This window comes from Acromyrmex echinatior, chromosome 8 (genome assembly GCF_024713525.1).
Source record: "Acromyrmex echinatior isolate Ae372 chromosome 8, ASM2471352v2, whole genome shotgun sequence".
In the NCBI taxonomy this organism is placed as follows: Eukaryota; Metazoa; Arthropoda; class Insecta; order Hymenoptera; family Formicidae; genus Acromyrmex; species Acromyrmex echinatior.
This window is the reverse complement of record NC_141859.1, coordinates 4414896-4426740: the sequence shown is the minus strand read 5'-3', so window position 1 is coordinate 4426740 and position 11845 is coordinate 4414896. Positions and strand designations below refer to the sequence as shown.

Sequence of the window (11845 nt, the reverse complement as noted above, 5' to 3'; positions counted from 1 at the left end):
ACTTTCTGCACTTGATACAATACAATATATTGTAATACAATATATATAATCCAGTGCAAGAAGTTGGCACATTTATTTGGATTTATATTCTGACATTTTTTAAATAAAAGTATACCAAAATCAATATATTATTGCATAATTTACATATTATATATTTTATTATATCGCATCTTATATCAGCTTTTTTTCCTTTACTCTCCTAAATAATTGGAAGTTAATTGTGCATTTTAAAATGAGATGAAAATAGGTATATTATCTTAAATACACATAAATTTATGCACTTAAAACAAGATAAAAACAATTTAGGCCGCGGGCAAAAAGGTTGAAAGGAGAAAATGCGAAAATTTCGAGTGCAGAAAGTGCAAAGTGCAAGCAACGCGACAAATCTGTTAACAAAGCAAAGCAAATTTACTAGGTGTCGACCAGTGAAATCATAAATATTCTAGTGAATTTATTTTTATCTCATTTCAAAGGATATCAATCATGTAACTTTTTTCTTAGAGCGAAAATATGAAATTAAAAATGTGAAGATATATATATATATATATATTCTTTTTTCCTTTCTAAAATACACAATCGGATCTTTACGGGAATTTGCATAATTTATGCCGAGAAATCAGCTAATCGCGAACCGGAATGAAAAAATGTACGTGTTGCTTATAATCTTTGCACTTAATATTTTCGCTTTCTCTCTTTTCATCGAACGAATATATTTTTATCTCGTTTCAAGTGCAAAAAGCAATAAATCTTGAAACCTATTGCGCATGCGATTGACCGGTTCGCTCGAGCAATCATTCACGCGTGTCATCGTGACTAGAAATTTTTTCCTCTAATAAGAAATGAATAAATGAATATAGATTATTCTTCCGCGTGACGATTGTTTAATACTTGACCTTCGAAATGTTTTAAGGCTTTGAATTCTTCAAAAACAGGAAATAAATGTCACGCAAGAATTACGGAGAAGCGGATATTCGCTAGTGTTCGTGAACGCCATTGAATTGGCAAGGGTGCCGTTAGCATATCACGAAGAACAGTTAAATTGCAATCGCATTGGCCGCTCGTCTCCGATGTCCCCAATATTTTTCCTTGCAGCGAGTGTAGCGTCCGCCGTCGAACGGATTGCAATATAGACGTCAGATTCCAACGTAGCAAATCGTGATAGATTCTGATAGGTGATAACGTCATCTTACAACGCAGCATTTGTGAAACACGATATTCTTTCGTGAGAAGAAAGGAGGGAATAGTATATCATCTTGAAAGATACTTGACATTGTACCAGTGTACCCAAGGCGGCTAAGGCTTCAAAGTTCAAGAAAGCGTACCGACGAGATGGGTTACCTAAAGTTGATCGGCACCGTCATCATCTACATCGGCTTGATTCTAGCTGTAATCACGTTCATGCCCGGTCTACCACCAGAGACAGAGTTTGTGGAATACAGGTATTACGACGTAATCAAGAAAAAAAAAATTCGTTTGAATCATGGCTGATCATTACGATCTTGACTCTTTGATCCTTGCAGCATAAATCCACCGCGTCAATTGGATCCTAAGCTAGGCCCGAAAAATCGGCTGAACGGCATTCAGAAGCTGTTCATTAACGAAATCCATGCTCCAGAGAGTTTGGATTCCTATAATGGACAGATCTACACTGGTGTCCATGGTGGTTATGTCCTCAGGATCGAGGAGGATCGCGTTGTGCCGATTGTCAAGTTTGGCGAGAAATGTGGTAAGTTACATAAATTGTTTGGTGACCATACAATTCTTTCTTATGAAGGATAGTGCTTTGTTTCAGTAACTGTCTTTTAAATTGATTTATTTTTCTCAAAACTTAATTTTGCTCTTCATTTTAATAATAATAGGTCTATTTTTTTTATTGTGCTGCATTATCGTGCTTTCTGAACTAATACACACAGTGCAATAAGTTGAAATGAAACAAATATATATATGTTTGTTTCATTTCAACTTATTGTACCTGTTCAGAGTGCAATAAAAAACAGATCTATTAAGGAAAATTTTCTTTTCTTTCTAATTAGCATTTCAATATCTAATCACACTAACAAGCAAATGTTTATATAATTGAAATTTAATTTTATACAAAGATGATATTAGCCCAAGTAAAACAACAAAGTCATAATTTTTACATCTTATCTTTTTGCTTTTTATCCGATTTTTGTTTTATATCACTCGAGATAAAAATTAATGAACTTTGAAAGAAACAAAAAATACATAGCAGGAAATATAATTGTCAATAAAATGATTGCAAAGGAGAAAAAAGCAAAAGCTAAAAAACAAGAAATAGAAAAGAAAGAGCATATTGTAGAATAAGCTTTATTTTAGATATATTGTGCAAAAAAATTTCAGAAATTAATGCATACTCTGATAGTCACAAATTAGTTAGATATTTTTAAAAATCCTAAAATTTGTCCTCTATTTTCTCTAATAAAATATGATCATTCTCTCTCTCTCTCTCTCTCTCTCTCTCTCTCTCTCTGTATACGCACGCGCACGCACGCACGCGCGCGCACACACACACACACACACACACACACACACACACGCACACGCGCACACACACACAGAGAGAGAGAGAGAGAGAGAGAGAGAGAGAGAGAGAGAGAGAGAGAGAGAGAGAGAGAGCGAGCTGGGAACATTTGAATTTTTCAGAATAGAATTCCAATATGTGATTTTAATGAGCCTAAATCGATTTAGCACTGATTAATCGCATTGTATGCGATCGCATTGAATGTAATTTTTATTGATCAAATGATTTTATATAACATTGTAATTTTTCTACATAAAATCATTTATAATCAACGGATGGACTTAAAGACTCACCTATACTTGAATAAAGAAGTAGAACAAAATAATCATCGATCGGTAAAAGTTTTTTAATTAAAGTTGTTTTGTTGACGCATGATTAGATATATAGATAAGAAAATATCGGGACTGAGTATGATTTTAGTAGCGTTCTCATATACATTAACAGTACTGAAAATTTATACTATATAACATTTATTATAGATAAATGTTCAATATTGACAGTGTATGTTAACAAAGCTTTATTAATATCAAGTGGCATTTAACGTAAAAAAATTTTTTTAGAAATGATAAGTTACAAGCAGGGGAAAATAATTTATTAGAAATTAATTAATCAGAAATAATTTATTTCTAATAAAAAAATAAATCTCACAAGTGTTGAATTTTTCAAATAACATGTAAATTTATTTTCTGCATTTTACGATACCAAAAGATGATACATAAATTTAATTGACACCGACATGACCTTTTTCCAAGAATCTTCCAAGGTCAAATAAAGATCGCTACTTTACATATCTTCATAAATTATTATTTACATATTCATATCTTTAAAAATCAAATAACTTTTTTCCGAAATATTTTTGAAGGAAATATATTATTTATCTCTCCGAAGTATTTAAATATTACTTTACATATCTTTAGAAACTGTTATTTACATATTTTTAAAAGCAATTTTTGTTCGAAATATTTTTGAAGAAAATGCGTTATTTATCTCTCTGAAGATTTTATCCCATTATTAAAACACTGCATGAGCTATAGTTAGTGTTGAGCAACTATTTTTTGCATAAAAAAATCATTTTTTGGTATCTTGAATCAAAATCCAAAGAATAAAAAAATTCGGCGTCTGATACTTGAAAAAAGTTACTTGTCATGTAATACATCTCATTAAACTGTATATCTCATTAAACTGTGTAGATTCATGTGATAAATAATACTTACATAATACTAACATTACTAAAATAATATTATACTTACATAGCGTCTCCAGACAATATGGACAATATATAAACCAACTTTGCACACATTCGCTAAATATAGACTTATATTAAATGTAATTATACACATTGGCCCATATTCAGAACGCGCTTACAATGATCTTAACACGCTAACGTGCTATAATTTACGTTATGCATACTATAAAATTTTAGAGATAAAAAAAATGCTTTTATCAATAAAAGCGCGTTCTGAATACGAGCCATTATGTATATGTATGATATTGACTTTGATCATATTATTGAAAACACCATATTAACGACTCTGATTTTATACTCTATATTAGATGAGAAACCAAATAACAAAACTATTCATTCATAACATTCGAATGAAATTAATACTTCTTAACTTGTAAATAAAACATGATGTGCATATATGTATATAAAATAATACAGAATTAGCAAATATAAATAATTTTAAAGTAAAATCAATACAATTAATTATATCAAAATATATAACATGGTATATAAATAAAATGGTAAATATATAAAATTGGTATTGTATTTTCTTATGAAATTTACAGATGGCATTTGGCAAGAACACAAATGTGGAAGACCATTGGGATTAAAGTTTGATAAGAAAGGCAATTTATATGTAGCGGACGCTTATTACGGAATTTTCCAAGTAAACGTTGCAACCGGAGAGTATAAAAATATAGTGAACATTACTAAACCAATTGATGGAAAAATTCCACGGATGCCAAATAGCATAGATATCGCAAAAAATGGAGACATTTACTGGAGTGACAGTAACTCACATTTCGCAATTTGTGATTTAGTAATGACATTTCTAATAAATCCATCAGGAAGGTAATAAAAAAAGATACAAATTCTAAAATCATTCAGTTTTATACTATAAATATATGCCCATATATATATTTATATACATAAGTTAATTGTATTAATTACAGACTTATACGTTATAATGCAGCTAAGAAGGAAAATGAAGTATTGATACGAAATATTGCATTCGCAAATGGTGTTATATTAAATGATGACGAAAGTTTCGTACTTGTGGTGGAAACACTAAAGAATCGTATTATGAAATATAATTTGAAAGGACCAAAGGCAGGGCAGCATGAGATTTTCATTGATAGATTACCGGGTATACCGGACAATATTCACAGCGATAGTCATGGTGGTTTCCTCCTTTCTTTGATCATTGCTGATAATCCTGATCATCCTCAGATTTTTCAATCTCTCGCACCACATCCCTATTTGAGAAAAATGTTGACACGGTTGTTAATGACGATGGAATTGCCATTTAAACTATTAAATGACATTTATCCTAATCCCTGTACTGAGAGAATTTTACATGCAATCGGATCGTATCAAGGCATAGACTTTTTAAGTGATCCAAAGGAGAAAAGTTCAGTGTTAAGAATAGATGCATCTGGTAATATTATTGAAATCCTCACTGCAGACGATGGTTCAGCTCGTCGTATAAGTTCAGCTTATATACAAGACGACTTTTTGTGGTTTGGCTCTCCGTTTGAAAACTATCTCGGCAGAGTCCCGTTGAAACAAGCTTTCCCTGATTTAATTGATGATACAAAACAATCTTTTCATACAAAGAGTGAAAAACAATTGCCGAATGTCGCTGCTTCTAATGTAAAGACGGAAAGAGCAAAACGAGACACGGATTCTACGACAATAAAACCGATCGAGTTGAACAGAGCTTCCCAGATAACGCCTAAACCAACTGCTGCTCCCACAACCATCACACCTAAGCCAAAAACCACTGCTACCCCAAAACCATCTCCAATTCCTAAAACGGATAAACCTACGGCTACAGCTAGCAATGTGAAATCATCGGAAACTAAATCATCTACGAATGCCGAAGCCAAAAAGGACAATGCAAAAATAGTTGATGCGAAATTAAATTCCCCAAAGTCCGAAAAGAGCAGTAAAAAAGAGGATACTACAAAGACACAATCTGAAAAGAAAGTAAAAGTAGAGCAAAATGCTTCTGTAAAACAAACAGAGCAAAAATCACAATCCGAGAAAGTTAAACGGGAAACAAACCGTCCGAGAGACGACCTGTAATTAAAAAAGTAAATAAACTATGATATATTTGTGATACCACAACACTTGTTGAACGGTACACTCCATATTTTTCAGACATTCCATTAAAAGAGAAAAACAAGTTTAGAATATATAGATTAACGATTTCTCATTTCTTATGCGTTTATATCATCCACATTGTTATATTCGAATATATGCGTTATGCGTATGAGAATATACGTATACAAGTACGTATATACAAATTATGTGATCCATTATAGGTGCTATGGTTGCAAAAGAAGTTTTACAAAAAATAAGTTGATCAAAATAATCAAGATTATTGGAATTTATAGGAACTTAATAAAATTAAGAGAAAATCTTTGAAAGATAATTTATTTAATTTTTAAGTTTGATTTTTTTAACTAATTTCCTTTAAAAATTTTTCATATTTTGATTTTTATTTTTTATATAAAATTACATTCCTAATTATACTTTTAATGATGGATAACTTGTATATTCTCTAGATAAGAATGCGAAAAATATATTAGAGAAATCTATCAGCTTTATTACAGTGACTAAAAATGAGGATAAAAATTTAGAAAAAGTTGTATGTTGGCGACTGTAATGTATATATGAAGTTGAAAGAATTTTTGCAAATTTTATTATACGTTTTCCATTCATATAGTATATGTACTAATTTTTATATTTTATATCCTAATTATATTTAAAAATCGATATGATATGAAAGGAATTTGGTATTTTTTTTTTTTTGCAATCTTAATTATTATTTTAGACTGAACATCTATCGCTTTATTTATATTAGCTTGTTTAAATATACAAGATGTATATCAAAATACTGAGCATCTATCACGGAACAAGTCGGAATTATTCTCTGGATTTCTATTATGTTTTTTAAAGAAAACAGAATAATTTCGATATGTTCCATGATATGTATCCTAAAGTAATTAGCTGGCAGCACAAATATTTTTTTTAAAGGAAACAAGCGGCTATATCCTGTCAAAAATATTGAAATTATTTTGCATTTATGTTTGTGAAATTTTCTATAGGTCTTTTTTATTTATAATATGAATAATATTCATATAATTGTAACTATATCATAATATCATGGACATTAAAATGTAATTTACGCAAATTTCAACAAGTGAGAAAAAACATACTAAAACAAGTGCTATAGATAGTTAAACTGACTAAGTGTTTTTGTTAAGTTGATCGACGATTATAAATAATAACTTTGTTATATGGTGTTAGGTTCGAGATGTAAGATAATTATAAGAATTGTACAGTTTGGCAATTACAAAAATAAAATCGTCTTTTTCGATAGTTATCACTTTTGCAAATATTTAAGACTTTCCAAAAACGTTTCACCCATTTACTTCCACATATTCGAAATGTCTGGGAAAAAGATTCAACATTAGTTTTATATTTCCGAATGTCACTTTTTTTTATTAAATCGGGACATTCACTCTAGAGCTGTTACTTTTAACAATTTCGAAACTTTAAAAGAATTCGAATTTTCGAAGTTAACTTCGAACTATAGAAGATAAAGATGCCTTTGAAGATTCAAAAAAGTTCGAATGTCAAAGCCTTCGAAACAAATCACTAATCCTAGTTCACACGATTATTCTTTCTACAAAAAAACACATGAATTGTGAAAATAAATTTTATTAAATTTTTATTTAAAAATCTTAAGTACATAATACATGCATTCTCTCTCTCTACAAACTATTAAAAAATATATTCTGGAAGTTTATTGTTGAAGTCGAACACTCACAGATCAAGCCGTTTCACTACAATCGTGGGCAACAATGATTTTATTTTGTCAATTACAAACATTTGTGTCTTCCATAAAACAGTTGGCTGTTTGACAAAGTGCCAATATCCATTTCTCCTACGCACTGCCCACTTTTGCGCGTTTGCTAAAGACTTTTTATACGCTAGAACTTGCTTATCCTTTAGCTTTATCCAAGGTTCGTGTATTGTAGCTAGACCTAATTTGACTAATTCCTCGCCAATCTCTAACGAATCCTATTTGTAAAAATGATGCATGAACACAGAGAGTATAAATATTTAATGTTGAGTGCTTTCCAACAAGAAGATAAATGACACAGTATAACACAAATAAATCATTACATCCTTAAAAAATTAAAACATAAGATTGAGGGCTAATGAGAGCATGGTAATTGGAGCGTTAATTAATAAAATAAATATCTTTACTCAATTTATTTGATTGAATATTTCGAATCTTACTTATTTTCATCTTATTGCTAATGTTAAACAAAGATGAAATGATCACTGTTATGTCTCTCTTGCTGAAAAGAACTAGATAACATTATGTTTTTCTTACTTGATCCTTCTGTGGCATTGTAACCACACACTCTAAATACTCTTTCTCTTTAACTACAGGCACAAACGTGACGAGTTTTTCATTGAGCACGGTTTGCAACCAACTTACACCTACAAGATTGATTCATGATTTAAAAATAGTTATGGATTTCGTGATCAACTCAATACCTACCGTTGCCTGTAATGTTAACGCCACCAATTTTGACAGGCAAGTAAGTCTTGCTGTTTAAATGGAGAAAAGGCAGTAAAGGTCGATGATCGACCATTAGCAGAACTCTGGTGGAGCTTGGTTCCACGTGCCGTACAGTACCCTGAAGTGGGACTCGTGATTGCAGGAAATGCAATGGAACATCAGATGGTTTCGTGAACTTGGCGAACTGGAAAACAACGAGAGAGAATCAATCGTGAGGTCTGTGGAGGCAGACAGATGATTAGGTGGACTCACGGGTCTAATTTTGTACAGGGCTGCAAACAGGCCAGCACTGGCAATTCCGTAAGTAATAAGCTAAAAAAAAAAGACACATAGCAAGTACAAAATGTAAATCAACACTAAATATAAAACAGTAAAATTATATCAGTATTATAATTACCCACTCAACAATATAAATGTTATATAAAACACATGTTGTACATAACAATTAGATTATGTAGGAAATTATAATTAATAACTCTTAATACATATGATTAGATCATTTGTATATTTATTTTCTTTGAAAATCTAGAGGCATCACGTAATTATTTATTAACATTTATGTACAATTCTTTTAAATACACAACCTTACAAATATTTTTTAAAGGTATTCAAGTATATACAAGTATCACTTAATAATTTTTGTATAATATTTGTTAAAGTGATGGAAATTAACCTGAGATTATTAATATACTTGTAAAAAACACATACTATGTACACAAGTAATAATTACTTGTTTCAAGTACTTAAAAAATTCATGTATCTGCAAATCTATCACAAATTCATCACAAGTATTAAATTTATTTAAAATATATTCTAAATTCACGTATGTTTAATGCTTCAGATTAAGATTAATAAATTAAGACAAATTTGATTTGCTTATAAAGTCTTCTTCAGTCAATTTTATATTAGTTTTCAAAAGAAAATTAATTCTTGTTTAATAATTGTTTTGAGTACATAATAAATTTTTTTAAAATTCGTAAAACACACACATAATATACTTGTATTATATATATATATATATATATATATATATATATATATATATAAGCTAGTATACTTAAAATTATCAAGATATTCTTTATTAAAAGTAATCATTTCTTGAAAAGAAGAAAATAAATTAGGTATTTTTTAGTAAATGAATATTTTTTTATATATGTTATTGTTAAGTTGTTCTGGAATACTTCTGTGCGGGAAATGCGTGGCAAATGTGGCAAAGGTTAGGAAAACGTCGTGTACCTTTCCTGGTCCCATCTCGTCTTCCATAAACATCCGCAATCGTTCGAAGATCGAAGGGGTATCCTTGCGCGCCATGGTTCACGCGATTCTGAACAAAGACGTGCAAGGATATTCGTTCGTGCACGATCAGCTGATTCGTGATGCACAGTGATCACGATCGTTCGACACTGTTGTGTCCTACGATTCCTCTTCTCGCAATTCACGCTCGGTATTCTTTCGACTATAGAAACATAATGCTTGTAACGTGCATTTCACCATAATAATTTCCTTAATTTTTTCTAATACCTTTTCGACTGTCTGACCTTGCGTGATTATTTTTAGTTGCTTTCCATTTATACTAATCTCATATAATTCTTGTTTGTGATGTCATAACTCAGTGAATGCACGTCCCTTTTCATTCTTACAAGTGAGATACAATTGAATTTTTACCTACAGTCTGTACAAACTCGAGAGACCGTATTCTTTATTCCTTTACTGAGTCTTGCCTTTACTGAGCCTTTAACTTACATTAAAAGTGAGGTTATAAACTGTGTTGTTATGCGATTACTTCGTTATCAAAATAAGCATGTGACATCATAATCTGAATATAAAATAATCACATAACTTCAGACTCAGTATCACTTGTGAAAATAGAAAGCAATTGATGTTCGATTAGTTATTCAGTACATTAAAGTTCCCGGTCAATTTATGCGAGACCCGCATTTTTCAGCTGCACTTTATCGTCTGAAACGATCACGAGACGTAAAATCTCTGAAAGCCATTGGGGTGTACCCAGGTCACCAGGTGCTCCGGCATTCCGGCACCGAAGTATTGGATAAAAAGGAAGAAAGACTAAAGAAAAAGAAAGAAAACAAAAAAGTGCAGTTGAAATGAATGGTCTTTGAAGGAATTCAAAAGAAATTACAAACATGATGATGTAATCGTCACAGTTTTTCGGAAATCCATACAGGCTTCTTTTAAAAAGAAGAAGAATCAGTTTAAACTTAAATTGTTTTATTCTTTAAAGTTAACAATTTCATTATATATTGTAATTGCAATTAATATGTTAACGACGGATTTCTTTCTAAAAATTGCTTTCACAATAAGACGTACTTAATAGGGATGTTAGAGATATTGGGAAAATCTTGACATTGAAAATCATTTTTACTTCTCCGTAAATCGTCCCAACAAACGAGAATGGATTGAAATGAATTGAAATGGATTCAGATTTTCAGAAATATTGATTCACGAATGTTAAAATAAATGCTTTTCAATCTTGAATACATTTTTATTCATTTAGGAATTGCATGGCACATATCTTCATGCCTTTCAATCTAAAAATAATATTAGCTTTTTCTGTGCACAACACATTATGAATACTGTTCAATTCAAAATTTTGAATAGAAAATACAGTTTTTCAATCCAATTGTATCCAATTGTATCTAATTAAATCCAATTAAATCCAATTAAATTATAATTAAAAAAAGTATTCGCTATTTAAAATACGCATTCGGATAAAAAAAAATTTCAATTCATTTTAATCCATTCGTTTGCAGGGGCGTTTGCTTTCTGCAGTTCTTATGAAAAGTTCTCAGCAATTAAACGTCAAGATCCACAATTTTGCTACTATTGGTTGCTTCTATCGCTATTTCCCGCAAATAATTTCCTGTCAACGTGTTTTTTCTTCTCCTTTTAGACTGCTGCAAATGTGAGAAGTATGAGAAGATTGCAACGACTTTATCGGCTTCTTTTCACTCGACTTTCGTTTTTACTCGAAAACTGATGAAGAAAGCAGTTTTCTATTTGCTTAGATTCAGACAGAATGCGCGTACGTTATCGAAATCATGAAAAAAATCTACGTGTTTTGATGGTCAATACGATTGAATCCTAATAAGCGATTAGAGTGATCAATCAGCGTAATTGAAGCTCACGGTGTTGTGCTGCGAGTGAAACTGAACGTGACAGTAATCTGTTTTCTGAAGCTTATACCAGCTATGGAGATGTGGTTGAGATAGTGTCAAATCCTCTTTCACTTTTGCGTTTGAATGGATTCGTGCAGTGCGATCAAGCTGCGTATTTTTTCCTTTTTTTCCAGCCTTTTTCCTCACGTAGAACCTTTCGACTCCTACGAGGATGTTGACCAGATCGAAACAATGATTCACTGAATCGTCAGATTTTTTCTAGGTGCGCTGATAGGGATGCAATTGTGAAGGCTATCGAGGAAGGAGTGATACTAAAAAGGAAATATGCTATAAAAATT

At 31.1% G+C, this 11845-nt stretch overlaps 2 protein-coding genes across 4 annotated transcripts; one reads left to right on the top strand and one right to left on the bottom strand.

The window, feature by feature from the left end:
- Window positions 1-773: 773 nt before the first annotated feature.
- Window positions 774-7158, top strand: LOC105144549 (adipocyte plasma membrane-associated protein Hemomucin). Its single transcript, XM_011053518.2, has 4 exons — window positions 774-1439; window positions 1521-1726; window positions 4334-4619; window positions 4721-7158. Exons 1-4 carry the CDS (start codon window positions 1330-1332, stop codon window positions 5853-5855), a joined length of 1737 nt encoding a protein of 578 aa, XP_011051820.1. The 5' UTR covers window positions 774-1329; the 3' UTR covers window positions 5856-7158.
- Window positions 7159-7480: 322 nt separating this feature from the next.
- Window positions 7481-10380, bottom strand: LOC105144548 (Uncharacterized protein C3orf33). Of its 3 annotated transcripts, none has more exons than XM_011053517.2 (6): window positions 9892-10380; window positions 9607-9826; window positions 8623-8682; window positions 8350-8554; window positions 8179-8288; window positions 7481-7859 (listed from the first exon to the last, which is right to left on the bottom strand). In XM_011053517.2, exons 2-6 carry the CDS (start codon window positions 9679-9681, stop codon window positions 7602-7604), a joined length of 708 nt encoding a protein of 235 aa, XP_011051819.1. In that variant the 5' UTR covers window positions 9682-9826; window positions 9892-10380; the 3' UTR covers window positions 7481-7601. The 3 variants fall into 3 exon arrangements, with proteins under 3 accessions (XP_011051819.1, XP_087264570.1, XP_087264569.1); XM_087408444.1 differs by having other exon boundaries at window positions 9909-10380; XM_087408443.1 differs by having other exon boundaries at window positions 9607-10380.
- Window positions 10381-11845: the final 1465 nt, after the last annotated feature.